This window comes from Elephantulus edwardii, unplaced genomic scaffold (assembly GCF_000299155.1).
Source record: "Elephantulus edwardii isolate Elephantulus edwardi_28Jun2011 unplaced genomic scaffold, EleEdw1.0 scaffold00193, whole genome shotgun sequence".
NCBI classification, from domain to species: domain Eukaryota; kingdom Metazoa; phylum Chordata; class Mammalia; order Macroscelidea; family Macroscelididae; genus Elephantulus; species Elephantulus edwardii.
Window position 1 is genome coordinate 5,292,024 of NW_006399943.1, and position 25,301 is coordinate 5,317,324.

The 25,301-nt window shown below is 54.1% G+C and overlaps 1 protein-coding gene across 1 annotated transcript in view; it reads left to right on the forward strand.

Annotated features, from left to right (window-relative positions):
• The window catches only part of RTEL1 (regulator of telomere elongation helicase 1), a 30,592-nt gene that overhangs the window by 2,082 nt on the left and 3,209 nt on the right, over nucleotides 1-25,301 (forward strand). Inside the window, exons 2-27 of the mRNA XM_006896951.1 lie at nucleotides 1,990-2,182; nucleotides 2,491-2,584; nucleotides 3,216-3,297; nucleotides 3,448-3,508; nucleotides 6,074-6,149; nucleotides 6,883-6,967; nucleotides 8,036-8,101; nucleotides 9,169-9,325; nucleotides 15,319-15,357; nucleotides 15,458-15,533; nucleotides 16,488-16,585; nucleotides 17,307-17,362; nucleotides 19,754-19,828; nucleotides 19,906-19,987; nucleotides 21,510-21,642; nucleotides 21,762-21,875; nucleotides 22,058-22,098; nucleotides 22,183-22,268; nucleotides 22,363-22,440; nucleotides 22,709-22,786; nucleotides 23,046-23,195; nucleotides 23,273-23,388; nucleotides 23,499-23,622; nucleotides 23,722-23,895; nucleotides 24,034-24,177; nucleotides 24,663-24,767. Coding sequence (XP_006897013.1) covers nucleotides 1,990-2,182; nucleotides 2,491-2,584; nucleotides 3,216-3,297; nucleotides 3,448-3,508; nucleotides 6,074-6,149; nucleotides 6,883-6,967; nucleotides 8,036-8,101; nucleotides 9,169-9,325; nucleotides 15,319-15,357; nucleotides 15,458-15,533; nucleotides 16,488-16,585; nucleotides 17,307-17,362; nucleotides 19,754-19,828; nucleotides 19,906-19,987; nucleotides 21,510-21,642; nucleotides 21,762-21,875; nucleotides 22,058-22,098; nucleotides 22,183-22,268; nucleotides 22,363-22,440; nucleotides 22,709-22,786; nucleotides 23,046-23,195; nucleotides 23,273-23,388; nucleotides 23,499-23,622; nucleotides 23,722-23,895; nucleotides 24,034-24,177; nucleotides 24,663-24,767 — 2,583 coding nt within the window. The remainder of the gene's footprint in view (nucleotides 1-1,989; nucleotides 2,183-2,490; nucleotides 2,585-3,215; nucleotides 3,298-3,447; nucleotides 3,509-6,073; nucleotides 6,150-6,882; nucleotides 6,968-8,035; nucleotides 8,102-9,168; nucleotides 9,326-15,318; nucleotides 15,358-15,457; nucleotides 15,534-16,487; nucleotides 16,586-17,306; nucleotides 17,363-19,753; nucleotides 19,829-19,905; nucleotides 19,988-21,509; nucleotides 21,643-21,761; nucleotides 21,876-22,057; nucleotides 22,099-22,182; nucleotides 22,269-22,362; nucleotides 22,441-22,708; nucleotides 22,787-23,045; nucleotides 23,196-23,272; nucleotides 23,389-23,498; nucleotides 23,623-23,721; nucleotides 23,896-24,033; nucleotides 24,178-24,662; nucleotides 24,768-25,301) is intronic.

Sequence of the window (25,301 nt, forward strand, 5' to 3'; positions counted from 1 at the left end):
CAATGGCACAAACTGGGGACTGAGGAGCTCACCCTGAGGGCCGTGACGGCTCACCCCAAGCTGAGGGCCAAGGGCAGCCCGCCCCGGGCAGAGGGCCGTGACGGCTCACCCCGAGCCGGGGGCCGAGGGCAGCCCGCCCCAGGCAGAGGGCGACACCCCCCAGGAGCTGGCTGGTATACTTCCCCTCCAATTGCCCCTACCCCAGTCTGGTCCCCTCGCCTGACTAAGGACTCTGTGGTCAGGGATAGTGTTTCCAATTCCAGCACTGCCATTTTTACCCCCCCCCAAGTGGCCATACTATATTTTGAAGTAGGTGTCACTACCCTCCCCCTTTATATATGATAAAGGGAACCTGAGAATTGTGAACAGACTCCCCCCAGGTCTAACCATCTTTTGGCAGAAGCATTCAACAGAACAAAATATGTGGTGCATTTAGGATGTCGGTCCTCTTGTGCATGCTGCCACTGTTAAGGTCATCAGACTCACAGTGACTTTCAGCAATCCATTGCATAGGTAATCTTCTTCTTTGGCCTTTCCAGTGCATAGGTAATCGTCTTCTTTGGCCTGTCCAAGGAGACCCAAACCTGCAGATGGGGGTCATGCATCCCATCCCCCACCTCCTACGCAGGTGGCCAGCGGGACACGCCCCCCCCAGCGCAGGAGGCCTGCGGGAGGCGCGCAGCCCCCCCAGTGTGGGCGGCCGTTGGGGGTGCTCCCCCACACCCCGCCACACAGGCGCTCGGCTGGTGTGTGGTCCCTCTTGTACTGGCGGCCAGTGGGCGCCTGCTTCCCCCACAGCCACCATCCTGGCTCCAAGAATTCTTTCCACACCAAGTCCATCTTGCGGCAATGTGGTGGCTTCACTGTACCAGTCTTGAGGAGGGCCAGTGCCCAGTATCCATCCTGGGGGTGAGGGAATCCATTCTGTGGAAGCCTCATGGAGCTGCAGCGGCTGTGCGGCATGGCAAGGGCTCTGGGGGGGGGGGGATGTTGGGGGCCCACGAGACTCACCCATTTCTCCTTGGGAATCCTTGAATTCCTGTTGTTGAGCCTCGATCTTCACTGAGGGCCAGTCATCAACTATTTCAGTGTTCAATTATCAATAAGCCAAAGTCTGTGGAAGGCCATAATGGCCCTGCTTTAAGTGGTTTGCTGCTCCCGCAGCTCACCACACTGTCTCTGCCTCCGCCGCCATCTTGGATCTCGTCTATAGGGTCTTTTACTCAGGCCACCCTCCCATGCCAGGTTTGATCTGGACATTGGGACTAATTGTAAACTAGTATCCCAGTTGGATGGGAGGAAAAAAACAACAAGTAGACAGAATTGATTTCAGTGACGAACGCTCTGAAGGAAAGAATAAGTGGATTGAGGGGCTTTTCAGAGGGGGATACATTTGAGCTGAGAAAGATCTGCAGGAAGTTCACGTACAAAGAGGTCCTCTGCACTCATAAGGTAGACCTAAAACCTCACATATGCAGAGAGGAGTGGGGCCAGGTGTGTTTCCTATGATTCCTTGGCTGGGTGCTCCAACCTGTGTAGCCATGATCCACCGGGAGCACATGCCTTTGGTGGTTGTGGGTTTGAGTTAGGGTTGTGGAGCTGGGCACAGTCTACAGAATTTGCTTTTTGTCTGCCAAGCTCTGCTCTTGCACTCTACTCTGAGAGCTTGTATGTAGGCCACCCATTTCCTGCAGCTGGGACCACACACTTCAAGAGCAGTGCCCTATTTTGACTTGGCACCTCATTACTTATCTTTGTATTTTTATCAGGCTGAGAAATACTGTCACATTTGGGTAATGTTTGCAAATTGTTTGCTAACAAAGGCTGAATTAGCTTGCCCATTGTCTCCTGGGTTTTTACTCCTGCTATGGGTGGGCTCCACATCTGAGGAGAGTGGTCACAGGATTCCTGTCCGAATGGGCTGTGGTCTGCAGTGCCCTTGTGAACTGGCCTGCTCCACTGAAGCCCTGTTCTGTCTCCACTTTTCAGAGAGTGAATGGCATTCTGGAGAGCCCCACAGGCACAGGGAAGACACTCTGCCTCCTGTGCTCCACATTGGCCTGGCGCGAGCACCTCCGGGACTCCATCTCTGCTCGCAAGATCACTGAGCGTCTGCAAGGGGAGCTGTTCCCCGACCAGGCCTTGTCTTGGGGCAGCACTGCCTCTGCCGAGGACACCCCAGGTGATACTTTCCAGCCCCTCAGGCCTCACCATGGGTATGGTAGAGGATGTGGTAGTCTGGGGAAGGTTGAGCCTACCTGGGTGCCAGCCATCTCTTGGGCAGGGTGTCTCTGGCTTTCCCCCCTCTGGTGTTATCTAGGGGCCTTGCCAATGCCCACATGTCCCATGTCTGTTCTGAAGTGTCAGTTTATCAGTGTCTCAGTGTTTGATAACTCTCACATTCAGGAGATGCAGAAGGTGCTGTCTTGGAGTGCAGAGGTCACTCCACTGACTGACCACACTCTCTTGTGTGTTTTCATGCCTGGACAGCTTCCTATGTGGACATCCCAAAAATCATTTATGCTTCCAGGACCCACTCACAGCTTACACAGGTCATTGGTGAACTACGGAACACCTCGTACAGGTGGGTCTGGTGGCTCTGGTTACTTGCCTCTGGGTGACTAGGGGAATGGTCCAACATGATGCTGACTGCCTAAGGGAAGTGTTCCTCTGGTGATACGCTGTCATTCTTGGACTAGCCCATTGGGAGTATTCCTCTTATGTTAACCTAGGAGAGGTTTATATCTCCCATGGCCACCATTATGCAGAAGCAGCTTTTGTTTTCTGGAGTGATCTGGGGTTCACGTCCTCACTGGGGTGTTCTGAGTGCCTTTGGGTTCTACTGTGTCTGCTAATTCTGTCCAGGCCTAAGCCCTTGGAGAACACTGCCCTGGGTGGAGCTGTGCACGTGGACATCTGCATCCCTCTTCCTGCCTGCGCCTGTGTGGACTGTGGGAGCTTGTAGATGCCCATGAGTCTTGTTCTGTCTGTCCCGTTTCCTTGCCTGTCTCTTTATCTACCCTGAAAGAGACTCCGTGGCCACTGCAGCTAAGAATATGCTCTGCTTAGCCACACCCCTCTGGTCACCTCTTGCTTACCATCTATAGGAATCAAACTCACGTGCTCCTGGGGCCTTCATCCCACTCTGTGGGCCATGCTGCTTGGAGAAGCCCCCTTCCCACCTCACTCTGGTTCTCCCTCCTCCATCCTCCCAGACCCCGAGTGTGTGTGCTGGGCTCTCGGGAGCAACTGTGCATTCACCCCGAGGTGAAGAAGCAGGAGAGCAACCACATGCAGGTGGGCTTCTCGGGTGTCATCCTCATACCCCAGACTGCTGGCTGGGCTGGGAGTAGAGTGGAAACAGGCTGACCTCCAAAGGCTGGCCACACTGGCTGGGGCATGCCTGCGGGCACCCTGGCTCCCAGCCTTCAAGTCACTGCCTTGCAGATCCACCTGTGTCGTAGGAAGGTGGCAAGCCGCTCCTGCTATTTCTACAACAACGTAGACGGTAAGAGGCTCTCTGGAGCAGCATCCTGGGCCAGCCCAGTGGGCCTGGGAGGTGGTGTGAGCAGATTCCTGAGCCAGCTGTGCCTGACTGCCTGCTGGTTCTCATCCCTGGGATTCCCGGGGCTGCTGGCTTTGGGCCTGAGCATTTACCCCTTCCGAGTGGGTCACTGCTAAGTGGTGCACACAGGGGTCTCTGCAGCACTCCAACGCGCCGTTCTAGGGTGGGCCTGAGTGTAGGGAGGATCAGGAGACCCCCACAGCACCCCCAAGATACTGTTCTGGTGGGGGCTGAGTTCAGGGTGGGCCCCTGGTGCCTGGAAATGGGGATTTCAGGAGAGTTCTCACATTTTCTGCGAAGAGTCATGCTGTGTTCCAGGTGGTTGGTGTGGAACTTGGCCTTGTGAGGAGGCTGAGTCGGGAAGTGCCAGGCAGACGGGAGGTGCCAGGCAGAGGCTCTTTGAGCAGCCCCTGGGGAACCTTGGCCACTAACAAACCCCTAGTTCTCCCATCACGCAGCAGTGATAGCAGAGGCAGCTCTCTGGTGTGGGCTCCAGGGAGTCACACTTCTGCCGCTCGTGGTTCCAGGATTCAGACTTGAGTTATTGGAGTGTCCTCTGTGCTTCTTGTCCCGAGCACTAAGGTCTGATCCTGAGAGAGCAGAAAGCTCATTCATGCCAACCAGGGGCTCTGAGTTGTGTGCTGGGTTCTCTCTCTCTCTCTGTGTGTGTGTGTGTGTGTGTGTGTGCGCGCTTGTACAAGGGATGTGGCCTCCTGCACTGTGGGTGTGGCCTTCTGCGTGGCGGGCATGTAGGTCTGTCAGATATATGGTAGACAAGCCCTTTGTGTGATGGATGTATCCTGTCAGCAGTGAGCATGTTCAGCGTATAGTAGGCGTGTCCTGTGTAGGATGGGTGTGACCTGTCTTATGCATGGTCAGTGTGTTTGGTGGATAGTGGGTGTGCCAGGTGTTGGGTGGGCATGACCTGTGTACATAGGTGTGTCCTGTAAGCAGTGGGCGTGTTCTGTGTGAGGTGGGTGTGTCCTACGCTGAGGGAACTTGTACTCTTGCACCCTCCTATAGCAGAGTGAAAACCCAGGCTTCCTTGGACATGGTGGGCAAACGGGGCAGGAGAATCATCCCAAGGCCTGCTAGGTACACAGTTGTTACTGCTGTCTGGTTAGCTGGCGCTCAAGATCCTAGCCTTGTGGTACTTGGTCCATGTGGTTGGTCTTTAGAGGGCAAGCCCTCAGCAGGTGGGTATACATGCAGGCCCTCGCAGTAGTCAGGTTGAATCCCCTGGGCCTTGTCATCCCTGCTGGGTCTGTGGTCAGGGCCTGAGGCCTGTGTGCCCCTCCTACACTCGCTTCTGTAATGGCGGGGGGCTGAGGTGGCTCTGTAAATAATGTTGGCAGAGGGGTTGATGCAGAGGCAACCTTGGCAGCTTCAGCCACGGCAAGCCCTCACCTTCAGTGACTCTGAGCAGGGAGTGGCCAGGGGGAGGTGGCTAGGAGAAGGGGCTTGTGGCAGTTCCCTGGGCTCCGGACCTCATTCCTGTCCCCACATCCCTTAGGAGAGTATGTGATAGAAGTCACAGACCTGTCAACAGAGCAGCTACTTAGAATCCTGGGCATGAGGTGCCTCCTTGTGTCTCAGCCCCCTTCTTCCCATGGTGGGATGTGGCAGAGACCTGAGAAGAATGTGCCTTTGAGGAAAAAGGAGTGCTGGAACCCCCAAAGTTGGGCTCTGAGGGGTGTGGTGCCCCAGGACATTGTAGACAGCCACACAGATGGCTGCTTACCCTCCTTCCCACTGCTTTTCCCCTACCTCTCCTCTTATCCTTCTCACTCCCTAGTGGTCACCTCCTTGCTCTGCCCCTCTCCTCTTGTCCTCAGCCTTATCCAGCTGGTTGTGGTCACTCCAGTTCTTCAGCTGAGCACATGGTGCTGCTGAAGGCTGCGTCCTGCTGACTCTCCTCATGGTGCTGTGGTTCTCGGCTCAAGGAACACTGGGCTGCGTCTCTGTCCTATGCCTTGACTCCAGTGTGTGACTCCACACGTTGTCACAGCAGGCACTGGTCCTGCCGGCCAGGGCCTGGCACCCAAGTTACTGTCCAAGAGCTCTGCTGTGGACCTCTAGGGAGGTTGTCCTTCCTTATTTACATGATGAAACTGACAGCGGTTCAGAACTGAAACACCAAAGTAGGCTTGAGGTGCAAGCATACCTGTTCTCCCCTAGAGTTTGCGTTCCAGCCCCGTTGAGGAGATGGGGACTCTCTGAGAGGCTCTGTGGGGCCAGCTCAGTGCTGGTTGCTTACACTCAGCCTTGGCCAGCATTGCCCTAAGTGCAGGGGTGGCCGTGCGGGGTCCCAGATCACAGGGTGGTCATATTCCTCTGGTCTTAGTCTACAGTTTGCTGGACATGCCACTTCTGCCTTGAGGGAGAGGTCTTGGGTGGCTGGATTCACCATTCCCTTTGTGAGCCTCTCTGTGCTGGACATCTCTTGGGCTGTGAGAAATGTCACGGGGTACCCCAAATGCGCTCATGTACTTCCCTCCGTATCTCCAGAGAAAAGTCTGGAACAGGAGCTGGTCACCCCCATCCTGGACATCGAGGACCTGGTCAAGAGTGGGAGCAAGCACAAGTATGGACACTTAGGGTCCTCCTTTCCTGTGGACTTCCCTCAGGGGCTAATGGCCCTGAGGTCGCCACCCTCCATGGGGGATTTTTGTCCACGATATCCTGGGGCACTGACTGGTGACGCTGCTGTCTCTCCCCCTTATTTTCTTACCATACAACAACCTGTGTTGGGTGTAAATGAAGATCTTCCTTCTCAGCCCCCGCCTACAGAACCATGATCACTTGTCAGCAGGGTCTTTGCACCCACAGTGACTCTCCTGCACAGGGAGAGGAGGGATGCCTGCAGCAGGTCCTTGAGACCCTGAGCAGTGTTCAAGTGTAAGGCACCCCTACTCTTCCCCAGTCAGCACCCCAAGCTGCTTGTTTGAGGCCTCATTTTCTGAGGATGGCATCTTATAACCTTTCATGTGGCTTTGGGGATTCAAGTCAGGATAAAGATTTACCTGTCCCTTTTCCGCAGGCTTGTTTTCTCTTCTGATCACCTGAGTAGTCTGCCTAGAAATGGGTTGGGTTTCTGACAGTGTAGGAAAAGGTGGGTGGCAAGTCCTCAGGAGGTGTGGCTCCCTTCATCCTCAGCCTTGGATTGCTGGTAGCCTTGTCAGGCCATGTAGATATCCCACCTGCATCCCCGTATGCTGTGCTACCCTCTGCATGCCCACCTGAGTCCATGGGGGCTTCCCACTTCCCTGTTCCCATGGACAGCCTGACCCCTTTCCTTCTGCCCCCTCCCTGCCTAGGGTTTGCCCGTATTACCTTTCTCGGAACCTGAAGCAGCAAGCTGACATCATCTTCATGCCCTATAATTACTTGCTGGACCCCAAGGTGAGGGTTTACCCTGTAGTTCTGCTATCATGTTATCTCTGAGCTTGGAACTCCAAGACCTCTACCTACTTTGGAATGAGCTGGCCAGATAGTAGTGGACACTTGAGGCCTTGGGCCATTTTGTGGGCTCTCGGGGCAGGCAGCAAGCATCATCAAGAGGGATGCCAGTCAGATTGGCTGGGGAGGGGCCCTCGGAGGGCTTTGTGTCAGGGCCACTGAGGAGGAGGCCTGGAGCTGCCAGTGTCCACACACTCGGACGATGGACACTTGGCTCTTTGAAAGGGTTGGTGCTGAGTATATAGGAGAGGGAGAGTGAAGGCAGAAGGCTCGGCCGTGGTCACAGTGAGGGTGACTGGTGGAGTACAGTGGTCAGACTCAGGCTGCCCGGGAGCACAGTCAGAAAACTTCAGAACATCTATATGTAGCATTTCCAGATCACTCCTAAAATTGACGAGGCCTTGGAGGTAACTCCCTCTGAGTTCATGGCTCTTGAGGGGTTCCAGCCAGGACTGCACCCAGTAGACCTGTGTGTGCACAACAGGCAGTTTTCTGTGGACAGCCTATGGCCAGCAGGCCTGCACCAAGGCTTGGACACTCCAGGTGGTTCTCCATCTACAGGAAAGAAGCCTCCATCTTTACGTCACTCTGCAGACCTTGAGGCCACAAAACTGGACGAGGAGTCTGGTGGGCAGAGGTGGCGAGCGTTGCTGGACCCTCAGGGCACAAGCCAGAAGGGACTTGAGAGAGTTGGGCAGTTAGCAGTCACAAGAAGGAGGCACTGGCTCCTGGTACCTTTGTCTTTCTAAGGCTGAGTGTCCAGGGTACAGGAAGTCCCTCACGCCTCAGCCCAGTTCCTGAGGAAGTCAGGTTTCAGCCACAGGGTTGGAGCTGAGCTTATGTGGCTGCCCCAGAGAAATGGGGTAGTAGATGAAGGAGGGGAGCAGCTGGAGCCTCAGCAGTGTCTGCTTTCCCTCTGCCTGTGAGCATCGCAGATGCCTCAGTTTCTCTCTGTTCTGTGAGTGGGCAGTCTGTCGGCTTGCTGAGTATCCATTCCATCCTCTCCTATAGAGTCGCAGAGCACATAATATTGATCTGAAGGGCACTGTGGTGATTTTTGATGAAGCTCATAATGTGGTGAGTCCAGCCCGATTTTGTCTTCCTGAGGGGTGGGGGCCAGATAACTGCCAGAGCCTTGGCAGGGCTCCGAGGCATTGGGCTGCGGGGGTGAGGGGACCTGGGTGCAGGGGTGTAGGGACCCAAGTGTGGGAATGAGGGGACCTGGGTGATGGAACTCGAGTGAAGAGGTGAGAAGACCTGAGTATGGAGGTGAATGGGCCTAGGGATGAGGGTCTAGGGATGGGGGTGAGAGGATCTGGATGTGGGGGTGAGGGGACCCAGGGGTGAGAGAGGACCTGGATGTGGAGGTGAGGGGGCATAGGGTTGAGGGACTGGGGATGGGGGTGAGAGGTCTTGAACTCTGGCCTGTGAGGGTGGAGGTGGCTGGGCCCTGGACTGTTATGCAGGGACCCAGGGGGGACTTGGAGCCTCTGCTTCTGTAAGACAGTTTCCTCTGTGGCTACTTTGTCCAGGGCCAAAAGGCCTTGCTGGCCCTGCTCCCTAAAAAAAGCCACTGAGGTGCCCCTTACTTCCTTGGTGGCTACATCCTGACCACACTGATAGGCCTCGAGCCCCTCCTGCAGGCTAGCAGTGTCTGTCTGTCTCAGGTTTGTCCCTGGTGACCACACTGACAGAGGTGGCTTCTAGACACCCACCTGTGCCAGGCTCAGCCACGTCCTCAGGTTCCCTGCTCCTGTGGTGGAAGGCTTCAGGGATGGTCAGCACCCCACGGCAGGCCCAATCCTGGTCAGGGGCAGACGCTGGCTGATGGTTGTGCTCTTCCAGTTGTGTTGCCATGGAAGTCAACCTTACTCCAGGTTCTCTGGTTTTCGAGAGAAGCCAAAACTCTAGATTTACATGGAGTATTTCTGATTATGAAATGTTGGTAACTCAAGTAAAACTGTTTTGAGACAGTAGTGTGGGCCTGACCTGGTACGTTTTTGGGCCAGCGAATGGCTCTGGCTTTAGAGGTGGATGTGATGTGCTCTGGGGAGGACAGCTTTCAGCTCTTTACAGGCAACGTCTGAGTCTCTACTTGTTCAGGCCATGACACGTGTGTCCGTGGGTGTTTCATGGGCTCTTAGGAGAAGATGTGTGAGGAGTCGGCATCCTTTGACTTGACCCCTCATGACTTGGCTTCCGGATTGGATGTGATAGACCAGGTCCTGGAGGAGCAGGCCACGGCTACACAGCAGCGTGACCTCCTGGAGCCTGATGGGGGCCTCGGTGAGTCAAGGAGGGGCCTGCCCTTTCCAAAGGTCTTTACTCCCTTCCCAGCTGATTGTTTCCAGGTGGTCTTCATTTGGCCTCTGCTTGGTAGAGAGATGTACTGCCAGCCCTGAGGTGGGCAGTTCAAATCCACCACTAACTCTGTGGGACAAAGTTGAGCATTTTTTTGTTTTGTTTTAATTTTTATTAAACGTTATTAATTTTAATGAAAATTTACAGATTTTGGATTTCCATTCATTCATTGTTGAACTATTTTCTCTACCCACCCCCAGTTCATTCCTTTTTTTTTTTCAGTTGAAAGTCTGTTTTAATTGTCTCATTGCCACAGTGCTTGTCAATTCCCTTTGGCAATAGGAAACACATAGACTATTGTGGAGATTGATTTTGGAATTTAGATGCAGTGTTATCAGTTGTGCTTAGCCATACATGTTCATATCCTTGAAGATGTATCATGGAACTGTTGCAGCCTAGAAGACACAGATTTAACTAACAAGTTAAAAGTACAGGAGTAAAAAATTAAAAGCAATAATATTCCAAGTAGAGGTTCTAACAGTGGCACAAATCAAGTTACAGAGGGAAGGTAGTTCTTAAAATAAAAGGCTTATTGACTAGCACTTTGTCTATTATAGTATAAAGGTTAGGAACCACAAGATGTAGAGGCTCAACTATGTCAATTATTGTTCTTAAGTCCTGGACCAAAAAGTTGAGCACTCTTCTGTGTGATTTACGGCCTCTGAAAATCAGCTGGAGGGTCAGCTCAGAACTCTTGATTCAATGGCAATGAACTTTTTTGGTTTTGGGTTTTTTTTGGTATAATTGAAAAGCTACTGTCTTGACATTATTTTGTAAACAACCTGTGTGAATACCTGTTTGTTTTTTTTTGTTGGGGTGTGTGTGTGTGTGTGTGTGTGTGTGTGTGTGTGTACCATCAAATTGGATCTGACTAGTACAGGAGATTTCTCCTCCTTCTCCAGTAGAGCATCTGGTGGATTTGAACCAGCGAATACCTGTTGTCCATCCATATTTTTCTAATAGTCTCTTTCCTGTTGTAGCATACTACTTTCATGGATTCATTTTCATTGTTGGCAGGTGTGTTCTCTTAAGGTTTTTCTTCTTACGAAGGTTTTTCTTATTGTTACTTTTGTTTTTTTTAAAGATCTTGTATTGTGAGAGTTTATGGAGCAGTGTATTTCCTGGTCACTTTTGTCTGTGAAGTGTTCTGTAACATGGGCATAGCTCCATGATGTGTTTGCACTCTCCCCATTTCCGCCCTGGGAGATGCTGCCTTCTGTCTGGGTTTTCTGCCCCTTCCTGTCTCTCGTCCTTGTGTTTGGGCATATATTGCTTTGATCTTGTGTAACTGACTGCTCCTAGAACTCATTTCTCTCAGGTGTTTATTTGGTGAGTCTGTTGCCTTGGTGGGAGTTCCTGAATTCTAGGCCAGAAGGATGTCTCCAGGCCTCGGTCTCAGGTGCTAGTCCCTGTCAGAGAGTAATGCTGCTCTACTTGTGCATTGGATTTTTTCTTTGTAAATCAAGTGTTCTATTAGGTAATGGCCCAAACCTCTGAAGTGCTAACTCATCTCCGTCAGCAGGAAACCTTGGCCCACATACTTAGTTGAGTTCCTGATCTTGCTCAGCATTTGCTGCACGATTAGTGATGTAGGTGTGTTGTTATGTGCTGTCAAGTCGCCTGCAACCCAATGATCCTATGTACAACAGCTCTGAACCTTGTTCTATCCTGAGCCAACCTTATTGTACCTCATAAACCCACTCCCAGTACCCCAGTCACTAAGTCAATCCATCTCATTGAAGGTCTTCCTCTGTGCTGTCCTTCCACCCTCCCAAGCATGACGTCCCTCTCCAAGGACTGATCCCTCCTTGCAGCATGTCCAAAGTCGGTCAGATGGAGCTTCAGAATCCTTGCCTTCAAGGAGCAGCCTGGCTTTGCTCTCTCTAGGACAAACCTGTTTTATTCTCTTAGCAGTCCATGGTATATTCAATTCTCTTCTCCAGCACCACAGCTCAAAGGCATCAGTTCTCCTTCTGTCATCCCTAGTCATTATCCAGCTTTCTGATAACATAGCATCATCAAGGAGGCTGGGCTCTATGAGGAGGAATGTGGCATCAGGATTGGAAGAAGACTCATCAACCACCTGGGTTATGCAGATGACACGACTTTGCTTGCTGAAACCGAGGAGGACCTGAAGCACTTGCTGCAGAAGGTCAAGGACTGCAGCTTTCAATATGGATTTAAGCTCAACATCAAGAAAAAAAAGATTCTCACCCCTGGGCTGATTGGTGGCATCATGATAGATGATGAAGAGATTGAAATTATTGACAGCTTTAGTTTGCTTGGCTCTACAGTCAACACTCTTGGTATCAGCAGCCAAGAAAGTAAAAGATAAATTTCATGGGGAAATTCTGCTGTCAGGAACCTCTCCAGAATACTGAAGAGCAATTATGTCAGTCTGGAGATCCAGGCCATGATGTAGGCATAGGTGCCACCGAAGAACCTACACTGAGGTCATAAGGGAAAACATTTAATAAACCAACCTCCATGTAATTAACACAGCTTCAAGCTACCAGGACACAGGCTACCCAAACCCCTTCATCTTCTCCTCAGCTCTTCTGCTAAAAAATTTGGCTTCACAGTGACTGGCTACTTTGGGAGCTTTCCCTTCCCCAAAACTTTGTAGTAGCCCGATCAAGCCACATCATTAATAGGAGCAGCTCCAGTCTTGTTTTTTGCAGCCTTTACTCTCATTTGCTCACTGACCAAGGTCTGTAATTTGTCAAGGTTGACAGCAGAAACTCTGATTCTTCTTGAGGTGGTGATGTCTCCTACCACACTCTCCTAAAGAACCTGGATGGGATTCTTTGATCCTGTGGTGATACAGCCGCCGGTGCTACCTTGGCTCCAGGTGCTTCCTCATGCAGCGTGGCTGTGGCCCATGTGGCCCTGAAGTTTCTGAGTCTTCTTCCATTTTGATGGCATTTCGGGTGCCTACACTAAAGAAAGAAACAAAACCCACATTTCTTCTGCTCTGTTCAGGACCCTCAGCTGTGCCCCAGTCAGAGTGGTCAGCAGTGGTAACTGGGCCCCGCGGAGGCTTTGGCTGTGGGCCCACTGGCTCTGTGGACTCTTGCTCTCATCACTCCTTTGTTGCAGATGAGAGAGACCAGTAATTGTCGATCAGATGTTGCTTGCTGAGGCAGGACGTTGGGAACCATGTGGTACCAGCTGACGTGGGTGCACCTCGGAACTTGGTTATGCCAGAGCAGCCCACAGCTTCTCGGTGCTCAGTGTCTATGTTCATATCCACACACCTCCTGCAGTACTGTGTGTAGAAGGACCTATGAGCGAACCTGTGTCTGCCTCTGGGCATGCTCCTACACTCCTGACTGTGTAGCATTCCTGCATTTCTGTCTTCGCCTCTAGTCCCCATTGGTGGGTGACCGTGTGTTAAGTACTGCTATTGCAGGCTGGTCTACATCCCTCTCACTGCCTTCCTGTGCTGTGTGTGTAGGTGTGTAGTCACTGTGCACTGTGGTAACTACGGTGCCTTGAGAAACCTCTTCTATGTCTGCCTTTATCATTTTCTGTCCTCTATATGGCCAACTGACTGGAAGAGATCAATATTTGTTCCCATCCCAAAGAAGGGCGACCCAGCTGAGTGTGGAAACTACAGAACAATATCATTGATTTCACATGCAAGCAAGATTCTACTGAAGATTATCCAAAAACGACTGGAACAGTACATCAGCAGAGAACTGCCAGAAGTCCAGGCTGGGTTTAGAAGGGGTCATGGTACTAGGGATATTGTAGCTGATGTTAGATGGATCTTAGCTGAAAGCAGAGAATACCAGAAGAATGTCTATCTGTGTTTCATTGATTATGCAAAAGCATTTGACTGCATGGATCATAACAAACTGTGGCTGACTCAGAAGAATGGGAATCCCAGAACATGTAATTGTGCTAATGCGAAACCTATACTTGGACCAAGAGGCAGTTGTCAGAACAGAGCAGGGCAACACTGCATGGTTCAAAATTGGGAAGGGTGTACGTCAGGGATGTGTCCTATCTCCATACCTTTTCAACCTGTATGCAGAGCAGATTATCCGAGAGGCGGGGCTCTATGAGGAGAGGCGTGGCGTTAGGATTGGTGGACGATCTATCAACAATCTGCATTATGCAGATGACACAACCTTGCTCGCTGAAACTGAGGAGGACCTCATGCACTTACTGCAGAGGGTCAAGGACTGCAGCCTTCAATATGGACTGAGGCTTAATGTCAAGAAGACAAAAATTCTCACCACTGGACCAATCGGTAGCATCAGGATGGATGGCGAAGAGACTGAGATTGTTCACAGCTTCAGTTTGCTCGGCTCCACGGTCAACACTCTTGGCACCAGTAGCCAGGAAATCAAAAAACGTGTTGCGATGGGAAAGTCTGTGGTTAGGGACCTCTCCAAAATAATCAAGAGCAACAGTGTCTCTCTGGAGACTAAGATCTGCCTGATACAGGCCGTGGGTTTTGCAATCACTTGTTATGCATCAGAGAGTTGGACAATGACTAGGGAGGATAGAAGGAGAATTGACGCCTTTGAGCTGTGGTGCTGGAGAAGAGTATTGAATGTACCATGGACTGCCAAGAAAACAAACAGATTCATCGTAGAGAGGATTAAACCAGGCTGCTCCTTGGAGGCAAGGATTCTGGGGCTTAGTCTGACATACTTTGGACATGTTGTAAGGAGAGACAGGTCTTTAGAGAGGGACATCATGCTGGGTAGAGTAGAGGGACAGTGCAGGAGGGGAAGACCCTCTATGAGGTGGATTGATTCAGTGACTGGGGTACTCGGGATGGGTGTGTCAGAGGCAATGCGATTGGCACAGGATAGAGCATGGTTTAGGGCTGTTGTTCATAGGGTCACTATGAGTCGCAAATGGCTCGACGGCACATAACAACAACAAACAACATGTGGTCTTTGTTAATGGTCGAGGCTTGAGTTTGGTCGGTCCTATCACTTGTCACTGGGCGCCCTGACCAATTTACTTGGCGATACCTGACTTGTGACATGGGAACATGAGTGTGACCAGCGTGTGCTTCCCTCATATCCTGCACAGCTCACAGCTGCTCCACACGCTCCTCACCCTGTTCCTGCCCCTTCTGTGTGTGGCTGTGTAGTGCAGCACCACCTCTCAGTGCTCTGCATCTGGCTCTTTTACATTTTGGAAGTTCTTGATCATTATTTGGTGGCACTTAACTGTTGATAATCATTATATTGGAAAGTTTTCTCCTGGTGAAATAATTTGGAAGTGAGGATGATGAGGCCAGGCTCTAGGGAAGTGTATTGTGCTTGATAAAGTAGAACGTCTGTGAGAAAGAGGAGGCCTCCTCCCTCAGGTTGACTGACATGTGACTGCAACATTGGATCCACTAGCAATTTCTATGAGGACACTGGAGGGCCGGGCAGCACTGGCCTCTGTAGTGCAGGGGTCCCTGCCTTACTGCTGCAGTGCCATTATTACAGATACCACAACCTGATGACTTAGCACATAGAAATGTATCTTTCCTCCGTGAACTTGGAGTGCTGGCCTCAGAGGAGGGCCTTCTTTGAGACAGTTGTGGAGAGAAGGTCTCTGTCTTCTCAGCTTCTGCCCTTTGGTGCACTCCCTGTAACTCAGCTCCATCTCTCTTCCTCTATCTTTGACTGCTTTTCTTGCTTGCTCTTTTTATATCTTAAGAGAAGTGGATTCAGATATACCTACACAAATCTTCCCACATGAACGGGACAGAAAACCCATTTGCGAAGGGATTAAATTCACAAAATGCTGAGGACTCACACCACTTATTCTGCAACTTCTGCTTTGTGTCCAAACCCTCTGGATGGCCTGTCAATGTCTGTCTTAATCCACATCCTCTGCCTTCTATTCAGAACCCTGGGTCTCAAGCTCTGGGCTTGGTGGAAAACAATGGCAATCTCTTGTTTTCTCTTGTTTAGGGCTGAACGTGGCGCTGGAAGACATCGCAAAGCTGAAGAGTGAGTTCCCTACCCCCCCATCTTCTTCTCCGTCTTCCTACCTGGGCCAGGCCAGGCACTGCAAGGTGAGCATGCCTTGACGACAGTCTCTTGCCCTTAGTGATTCTGCTTCACTTGGAAGGAGCCATCGATGCCATCAAGTTGCCCGGAGACAGTGGTGTCACCAAGCCAGGGAGGTGAGGGACAAGCAACTGAACCCTTGGCTTCTGGGCTACCTTGAGCTGGACAGGAGTGGCAGACACTCTGCACACCAGCCCACTCATTTCTTAAAAGTCCCTCTCCTCCCCTGGGATTCTGTATTCCAGTGCTATCTGCTGGGTTTCCCAACTCTCACAGTGCTTGGACAACATGGTAAATTCACATAGATCACATGTAGCTCACACGCGGAGCTCACATGCTGATTACAGAGCTAACACCTGGAGCTCACATGCAGCTCTCACACGCGGATCACACTCAGAGCTCACTCGTGGAGCTTACATGCACAGATCATACAGCTCACGTGGAGCTCACACATAATCACACTCAGCTCACACATGGATTACACTCAGGGCTCTCACGCAGAGCTTACATACCACGGTCACATGCAGATCATACTTGGAGCTCAGACACGTATCACACTCAGGGCTCACACATGGAGCTCTCACACGGAACTCAAGCAGCTCACACACAGAGCTCACACAGAGGTCACATTCAGCCCACACGACACTCACACAGAACTCGCACACAGATCATACAGCTTACACATGGCGCCCAGGTAGCACTAGCATTTCTAGGGAGCTTCGGTGACCTAGTGGTGAAACTGTGCAGCCACCTCACTGGCATGCTGTTCGGGTCCTCCTGAGGAAGATGGGTAGTCTCCTCACTGGGCTCTGCAGACACAGCTTGGCTCACATCTCCTCCTGGAGCTCCTACCCTCAGTGGCTGTTTTGGAAGCACCCTTGATGCCACCAGGACACCCCTGATAGCCTCTGACACTGTCCCTCACCTCTGACCTGGGGTCACTGCTTCTCTCCTTCTGGGCCTCTGGTAGAGTCCTTACTGACCAGCTAGTGTCCTCTGGCTGAGGGTGCTGTAACCATAACTAGAGGTGTATATGGCTTCCCTGGCCTGAGCTCCTCTCTCCTTGGCAGCTACATCTTCCAGCTGTTTGCAGAAGCCCAGATCACATTTCAGACCAAAGGCTGCATCCTGGACTTACTGGACCAGGTCATCCAGCACCTGGCAGGCCGTGAGTCAGCCCTCCCCACCCACTCCCTGGGGACTGTGCTGAGCCAGGGGGAAGTCAGACACTATAGGCAGAGGAGCGGTCCTTGAGCTGAGCTGCTTGAGGACCTGCCCAGTCCTTCTCCGCTGATACTCACAGACCTTTCACCACTCAGGGCGACCCTCAGAGACCCTGCTGGCATCAGTCCAGCACTCGGAGCTTTAGGGTCAATAGACGAGGACTTTCCCCTCTATCTGGCTGGTACTTGATGGCAAGTGTGTAGGACTGCTTTTAGGCTGGCATACCTTCCCTGCTGGGGCATGGGTTCAGGTGGTTGAGCAGAAGTGGGTTCTGTCAGGCAGCTGCTTCCCCCTCAGCCCACAGCAGGGGGTACAGAACCATGAGCTTGAGGTACAAGTCCTGTCAGCCCTGTCACTGCACATCCAGGAGGGACCTGCCTGCAGACAGCCAGGCCAGAGGGCACCTTACAGGGCATACACACGGCCCAGGCAGGGCTGTGCTATCTTGGACTGCTGCCACCAAGGTCCAGAGTCAGCTCTGCCATCCTCATGGCCTGGGGCTCTGGGGAGGTGGTCAGCTGCTTGCCAGTTCGCAAGTCCCACGAGAGCTGCCCTTCGTGGGTGTGCCTGCTGCCTAGCCAGGATATACTGGCCTAGTGGCATACCCTGCGGCCCAAAGGCCAGCCGTCGCTGTGGGGATAGTCACACACAGCCCTGCCCACCAGGTGCCGGCGTGTTCACCAACACAGCAGGACTGCAGAAGCTCGCAGACATTATTCAGGTAAGGCTGCTTGCCAGGCCAGGGTAGGTAAGCTGGGAACCCCAGCTGTTTCCCTGGTACCCCAAGACCATACAGACTCCTCAGTGGGCTGTTTGCTGTGAGTGCTGGCCCTGCATTAGCCCTCTTCACCCTCTGATCCTCTGGGCTGTGGCCACTACCACTCTTTTATGAAAGTGCTGGCCTTGGCCATGTGCCGACTGGCCATGTTGCCAGCCTTTCCTGAGTGTGAGAGCAGACTGCACACAGTGATCCCACCACCAGCTCTGCTGGACAGGCCAGGTTGCATTCTGTGAGCACATCCCAGATAGGGCATCTTCTCTTGTTACATTCCTGTCACTGCATGTCTATCAGTGACCCACCAGTGGATAGAACCTGGGTCCTAGAATCCCACTTCATCCTTACCACATCCTCTAGAAAGGCTTCAGTCAGTTAGTCTGGGCTGCTCTGGGCCATGGGTACACAGCACTGGGGACAATGTGACACAGCCCACGGAGGATCAGCTGCCTCCTGCCCAGCAGAGGCTCTATATGTCAGAGCTTGGTGAGGGCCTGAGGGGCAGCTGAGTGGCTCCACCAATCTGAGCCTGTCCCCCATTTATATAGTGGACATGTGTGCTGGGTGTGTGTGGCAGGAGGTGGTGTGATCTCCCTTGGGGTGTGGAGGGCCAGTGCTCTGTCCTCTTGCTCCGTACCACTCCAGTCCCCACCTCCAAGCTCCTCGTCCCCCGATCTAGCATCCCCAGAATAAGAGGGGCTGCTTCAGGTGTGAGCCTGCCCTCTGTCTGCACCTGCTGTCCTCTGACCTGTGAGCAACCACTGAGTCATCTTGGGGTTCTGGACCAGTCAGCCCCTCCTCTGCAGCTCAGGTTCCAGGCATGAACTGCTCCAGGGAGCCCTCAGGCTTTCTGTCTGGCCCTGGCCTGGCTCAGCCCCTCCTGCTCCCACCCATGCCTGTATTGGCAGTTGACAGCATGTTTGCACATCTGCCAGCAACAGCAAGGCGTTGCCTGGCCAGTGCACTTCTGTCGGCCGAGGGCCTGTGAGCATGGGTGGAGGCCGGCCGGCAGCGGTCAGCACCTCTGCCTTCCTTAACTTCCACTCACTGCAGACTGGCAGTGTTTGAAGGGGCTGCCTGCCCCTCCCCCACACCTGGCTGCAGACACCTGCACACAGTGGCTGACACGTCCATGTGCTTGGAGACATTCTCCTTTGCACATGCCTGTGTCAAGGCGGGGGCTGTGCTTGGTCCCCTGGAGTCCACCTGGCTCTTCCTCCTTCCTGTTTGGATGTTCACTTGGCTGGTCCCACCAGTGCACCCATGTGGCTCTACTCTTCATATTCTGATGGTCAAGTGGTAGAGGACACTCACGGCTACCCTTCCCGACATGGCCTGTAGCTCTTTGCACACACCATGGGGGCTTGCAGAGCTAGTCTGGACTGTAGTCACATGTGTGGGGCTGTCCACAAGACAGCCCAGATGGACAGGTGTCAGAGGGTATAGCTGCCTCAAGTAGGGCTCAGTGGGAGGTGAGCTGAGAGGAGTCTGTTCTCCTGGTTAGTGTGGAAGAGGGGCTTATGTGAGGCCCTGCACCCAGGGTCACTATTGGAGGCATCAGAGCCTCATTCGACTCCACCCATGGCTTCCTTTTTGGGAAAATGTGAGATCTAGTGTATGTGCCGCCTCTGCTCCCACTCCATGGGCTGGATCAGCCCAGAGATGACTCCTGGAGTAGTACTGTGCTATTGACAGGCCTGTGTGCCGTGCATGTGTGTGATGCCACTCTTCATGAGAGAGCTGTGGCAGCATGCCACAGGCTTCCCTTGTGTGCTGTGTCTCTGAGCGTGGCCTGTGATTTGGTCCCACCCATTCCTCCATTGCAGTCTGTCTTGGTAGTTCCCTCACTGCCACACTCCTTTTCTCATTTATGTTGACAAGGGGACCCCTCTACTTCATGGGTTTTATTCTCAGCTCTTCTCATGCTCTGCTCTTATTTTGATTGGAATTTGCTGAACAAGGGCTCCTTGTAGTTCTGTAGTCTAATGAGCCCTGCCCTGTGAGTCCCCCCTGCTGTGGAACAGAATGCTCTGTGTGTCCCCTAGAGGAGAAACCACACTGGGCCTACCACAGGCACAGGTCACCCCACAGGGATAAGGCTACCTCCTGGGGACAGGCCTGCACCTTGAGGACTGGGCCACACCACCATGATGGACCTACACTTTGGGGATGGTCATGGGACAAGCCAGTTCATGGAGACTGGCCTAAACTTTAGTGATGGGCCCACACTGCAAGGATGATATTGGGTCAACTGGCCAGCAGTGCTGTACATGGCACTCTGAGAGCCCATCTGTCCTGTATATAAGCTGACTGCCTATCATGGTCTCTGCCCTCCAGATGGTCTTCAGTACTGACTCATCCGAATCCAAACCTGGCTCTGCGGAAAACAAGGGAGCCTCGAAGTTCTATAAGGTAGGAGCCACCTTTGTGCTGCAGGGCCTCCTGGGGCCACTGGGTGGGTCTGTGCTTCTGTACACATTCCCCTGCAGGTGCACATCCGCCTCGACAGTAGCCAGCGAAGCAGAGCCCAGCGCTCTGAAGCCTGGGGTGCCACAGCGTCCAGGAAGCAAGGTACAGTCCAGGAGAGTTCTCAGCCTTGGACCCTGTGGAGCCTGCCCCTGCCCCCGGTAGTGCCTTCTGCTCTGAGATGGCCTGGCTACCTGTGTCCACTCCTCACTATAATTCCTTCCCGTTGCCTGACCAAGTCAAAATTATCAGAGCTTTAAGGATCCTCAGGAGGCTCGGATGGTGCTGGAGCCAGTCCTGAGCTCTCTGTGAAGCTGGCAGAGTGGCTTCTGGCCCAGGCTTTGCCCTTTGTTGCCACACAGTTGGTAGAGACTTGTGTTTGGACGACTGCCCTCTGCTAGTGACGCCTACTATGTCTGCAGAGTCCTGGCCCTGTCAGTGTAAACAGGTCTTCCTCCCTCTTGCTAACATGCAGCCAGGCTGGGACCAGGTAGACAGACTGTTTACCAGCTTCCCTGCCATACCTGAGCCCCTGTCTGCCTGGGGTACCCTAGTCCTGGCCTCCCATGCTCAAATGAGAAGTTACAGTGTCCTCAAGCTCTGCCCCCACTGCCTGATGAGACGGTAATCTCCCTCTAGTCTTGTCTTTAGCCGTGCTCAGCCGGGGGTAGTAGCACCCCTCACAACCTGCTCTGGCCCTGTACCTTCTCAGGAACAGCTGCTTGCTGGCTGGGTGTCTCAGGGAATTTATTTCATCTTCTTGTTCTTACTGAGAGTTGAGGGGTGGGGTCTTAGCAGGATTGGAGGGCTGGGGATGGATCAGAGGCACTGAGAAAGGACTTCCAGTAGCTTCCTTTCAGATTTCTCCACCCTCTCCCTGGACCCCTCAGGCCTTAGATGCCATTTATCCCTGCAGATCTTGTCCTGCTAGTCAGGTCTGGATTGACCCTGGGCTTGACCTTGGCACCACACCATATGTCTGGAGACATGGTATGGGAGGTGGCCCTCCAGAATCCGACTCACTGCTGGGCCTGGCCACAAAGTCCAGTCAGCCGGCAGCCTCTTCTAGGAACTGCTGGACCCCTGCCTGAACTAGTGACCTTGTTTATTGTTGAGGGATGAGCCTGCCTGTGTCCTCTCCAGCTTTCCAGGCAGAGGGCTGGGAACTTTAATGTCTATATGCTGACTCTCCCCCACCTACAAGCAGGAAGGCTCAGGGGCTTCAGGGCTCCCATGTCTGTGCCCCTGTCCCTGCAGGGTTGGAGTGCTCCTCTGGAAGCCCCCCTGTTGTCCCAGGAGCTGCACAGAACCACCTTCTGTGGGGCAGTGCCCTGCACCCCCCCTCCTCACCTCCTTACCCCCTACACACACACACACACCCACACACACACACACATATGCACAAGTGCTTGTGGTCAGCTTGGGCCAAGCTGGTCCAGTGTTGCCCCGAGTCTTCTGCAGCCATCCCAACCCCACATAGCTCTCATGTAGTACAGACACAGGGTGACGAGCCAGATGGGCAGCTGTGGAAGCCAGTGCCCATCCCCACTCCACGTGTCCCCCATGGATTATACCTCCTCTGTCCTCCAAGGAGAGCACCCCAGGCCCTCCTCATGTGTCTCCTTAGGGAAAGTGCTGAGTTACTGGTGCTTCAGCCCGGGCCATAGCATGCAAGAGCTCATTTGCCAGGGTGTGCGCTCGCTTATCCTCACCAGTGGCACACTGGCGCCTGTGTCCTCCTTTGCCCTGGAAATGCAGATGTAAGGGGGAACCCTGGGGTAGGGGCAGAGTCCGGGCTGTGGGGTAGTCACTGTCAGGTGTGGGCCCCAGGAGGGTGGTGGGTGCCATATGGCCCCCTTCCCCAGAGCTCTCGTCACAGTCCTTTCCCAGTCTGCCTGGAGAACCCCCACGTCATCGACAAGCATCAGATCTGGGTAGGGATCATCCCCAAAGGCCCAGATGGGGCCCAGCTAAGCTCTGCATTTGACAGGAGGTAAGGTGGGCCCTTGGGCAGGGGCAGGCTGAGGGAAGGGTGGTGGGTGGGGGTTTGGTGAGGAGCAGGTCTGGGGGAAGTGGGCAGCCTTGGTGAGGAGGAGCCAGCCTGGGGGAGGTGGCGGGGGGCTTGGTGCAGAGGCAGCAGACCTTTCGTGGCAGCTGCCCTCTTGACTTGGCCAGGTTTTCTGAGGAGTGTCTGTCTTCACTGGGGAAGACTCTGGGTGAGTACCCATCAAGGCAGGCTGCCCTTGTCCTTATCCCCATGGGCCTCATTGGTCGGTTCTGACCATAGACTCCGCTTGCAGGCAACCTGGCCCGTGTGGTGCCCCATGGCTTGCTGGTCTTCTTCCCTTCCTACCCCGTCATGGAAAAGAGCCTGCAGTTCTGGCAGGTGTGCCCTGGTGTTGGGGGCCACGGAGGGGCCAGGGGTGGGAGGGGGAGGCAAGGCCTTCCTACCTGCTGTCATACTTGATTCCGCCCCCCAGGCCCGAGACTTTGCCCGGAGAATTGAGGAGCTGAAGCCCATGTTTGTCGAGCCCAGGAGCAAATGTGGCTTCGCTGAGGTCTGTGAAATTGGGCTTTGCTCCTCCCGGCAGCCCTGGCTCCTCAGGCTGGCCACCCCACCCAGACACAGGCCCAGCCCCTGGTCCAAGAGAAACCCCTGCTGTGCTGGAGCATGATGCTGACCTCTGTCTGACCAAGCAGCTGCCCAGAGCCTGGCTCCCAGCCCCACCTGGTGCCAGGGTTCCTATGCCTCCTAGACACCCCTTGACTGTGCCTCCCTGCCAGTAGGCTAAAACTCAAGCCCAAACTGACCTGCTCCTCTTCCAGGTCATTGATGCTTACTACACCAAGGTTGCTTCTCCGGCGTCCAGCGGGGCCACCTTCCTGGCCGTGTGCCGAGGAAAGGTGAGATCATGGCAGGATCAGAGAGTACCACAGCTTGGCCCTGGGCCCCTCACACAGCAGCTGCTGGTGAGAGGGGCGGTGACGTGCTTAGTCCAGGCCTACATTAGGAGATTCCAGGACTGCAGACTCCCAGTGGGGCAAGAGGGCATCTGCCACCCCCATATACGGGGGTTTCTGCTGAGAGGAATAGTCCTGGCCATATGCAGGGGCTGGGCTAGAGGAGGACCCGCAGCCAGCAGCTCCCTGCCCCTGTTCCCAGGCCAGTGAAGGGCTGGACTTTGCAGACATGAATGGACGTGGGGTGATCATCACAGGCCTCCCATACCCACCACGCATGGACCCCCGTGTCATCCTCAAGATGCAGTTCCTGGATGAGATGAAGAAGAGCCAGAGTGGAGCCATGGGCCAGGTGAGGGGGCTGGGGGTCAGGACCCGAGAGACACCAGCTCAGGTGGGGAGCCACTGATGACTGCCCCTCCCCCCCAGTTCCTTTCTGGACAAGAGTGGTACCGGCAGCAGGCATCCAGGGCTGTGAACCAGGCCATCGGACGGGTGATCCGGCATCGGCAGGACTTCGGAGCTGTCTTCCTTTGTGACCATAGGTAGGAGTGTGCTTCCTCAGACCCAAGTCCTTTCTGGAGCCGGGACCCACGGTGAAGTGGGGAACAGTCTGAATCCTCACATCACCCACCTTGTGGGACCCCTTTTCCAGGTTTGCCCATGCTGATGCCAGAGCCCAGCTGCCATCTTGGGTCCGTCCGTTTGTCCAGGTGTATGATAGCTTTGGCCCTGTCATCCGGGACGTGGCCCAGTTCTTCCGTGTAGCTCAGAGAATGGTGCGTTCCCAGATGGCTTAGTGGCTGCACCCGTCACATGAGGCCACAGAAGTGGGGTGGGGGCAGGCTTGGGGCCTCACAACTGTTGTTCTTCCCTAGATGCCTGTGCCCACTCCCCGAGCTGCTGCCTCAGGTCCAGCCCTGGGAGGCAGTGCCGTGAGGGCAGGTGCCCTGCCTGAAACTACACTCCCCACCCAGAGCGCTAAGAGCCTGGATGTCCACGTGCCCAGTCTGCAGCGAAGGCGTGAGGGTGGGTCCCAAACTGCCGATGGGGTGGGACCTTCGTTCAGGCAGGGTGGGGGCTTAGGTGTCACCAGGAGCCAGAGCTGCAGATGCCCACTGGCCTGATGACCAGAGCCCCCAGACGAGCCACCCAGTGGGTGTCATCAAGCCCCTTATGCTCTCCCAGAGTCACTGGAGAGCAGCGTGTGCCTGGAGTATGAACAGGAGCTGGTGCTGGCCCAGAGGAGACCCCGGGGGCTGCTGGCTGCCCTGGAGCACAGCGAGCAGGGAGCTGGAGGGCTCGAGGATAAGGCTGTCCCCGGGGAGGAGGAGGTGAGGGGTGAGGGAACACAGCCCTCCCTGGGGACGAAGGGGTGAGGTGAGGTCCTCCCTGGGGAGAAGGGGGGAAGAGGTGAGAAGAGAGGGTAAGGCCCTCCCAAGGGAGGAGGGGGGTGAGGCCTGCAAGACCCTAGCTTCTTTGCTCTGTCATATTTCCTCAGCACCCCTAGCCTGTACCCAGAGCCTCTGACCACCCAGCTTGGTCAAGGGCTGATGCTGTTGGGGCACTGGCCTCTCCCTTCTGCAGTCTGGCCCCAACCAGGTGCCCACCGTACTTCCTTGGTGCTGTGCTTAGGGTTGCGAGCTGCAGCCTCCTGTGCCATGGTCAAGACTGTGAGGGCAGGTGGCATGGCTGGGGAAAGGGCTGCTTGAGGCCTGCGTGCCATCTGCCCCACCTTGACCTGGGTGGTGTGTTCCAGTAGGCTTTGGGGACTCTGGGGGCTGAAAGTGCAGTTGGGGACTGTGACTGTGACCACCAGGCACACCACTTTTCTGCTCTGCAGCAGCAGCAGGAGAGAAGGCTGACCAAGGAACAGAGAGGGGGCCGGAAGAGGATCAAACTCATCAGTGGTCCCTACCCACAGGTGCTCCTGAGCCTGGCAGATGCAGGATGTGTGTGGTTCCGGGTGGTCTGACTGACCGGGTGGTGGCTAGCATACAACCAAGAAGCCACCTGGGAGGATAGTCATTTTCCTTGTTCACTAGGGTCTGAGGGGACTGGGGAACAGGGAGACACTAGAGGCTGGGAGGTGTGGGCTGAGCCAGGCCTCCCTACCCATCAGAACCAGCCCCGTTTTGTAGATCCTCTATCCCATCAGAACCAACCCCTCACTCCAGACACCCTCTCCTCCCTAATTCTCAGAGCCCCATCAGGTGATAGGGTACTGGTGGGTGAGGTACAGAGAAGGGCTGGAGGCAGGGGAGGAGGTTGTAGGTAGGAGTGTAGGGAACACCAAGGAGAGAGCCATGTGGATCCCCACCCTCGCACAGCACCCTTCACTGCAGCGCAGACACACTTGAATTTCTTTGGGCGTTGCCCCTTGACCCTTTTTTTTTTCTTTATGGAACGCTTCACGAATTTGCGTGTCATCCTTGCGCAGGGGCCATGCTAATCTTCT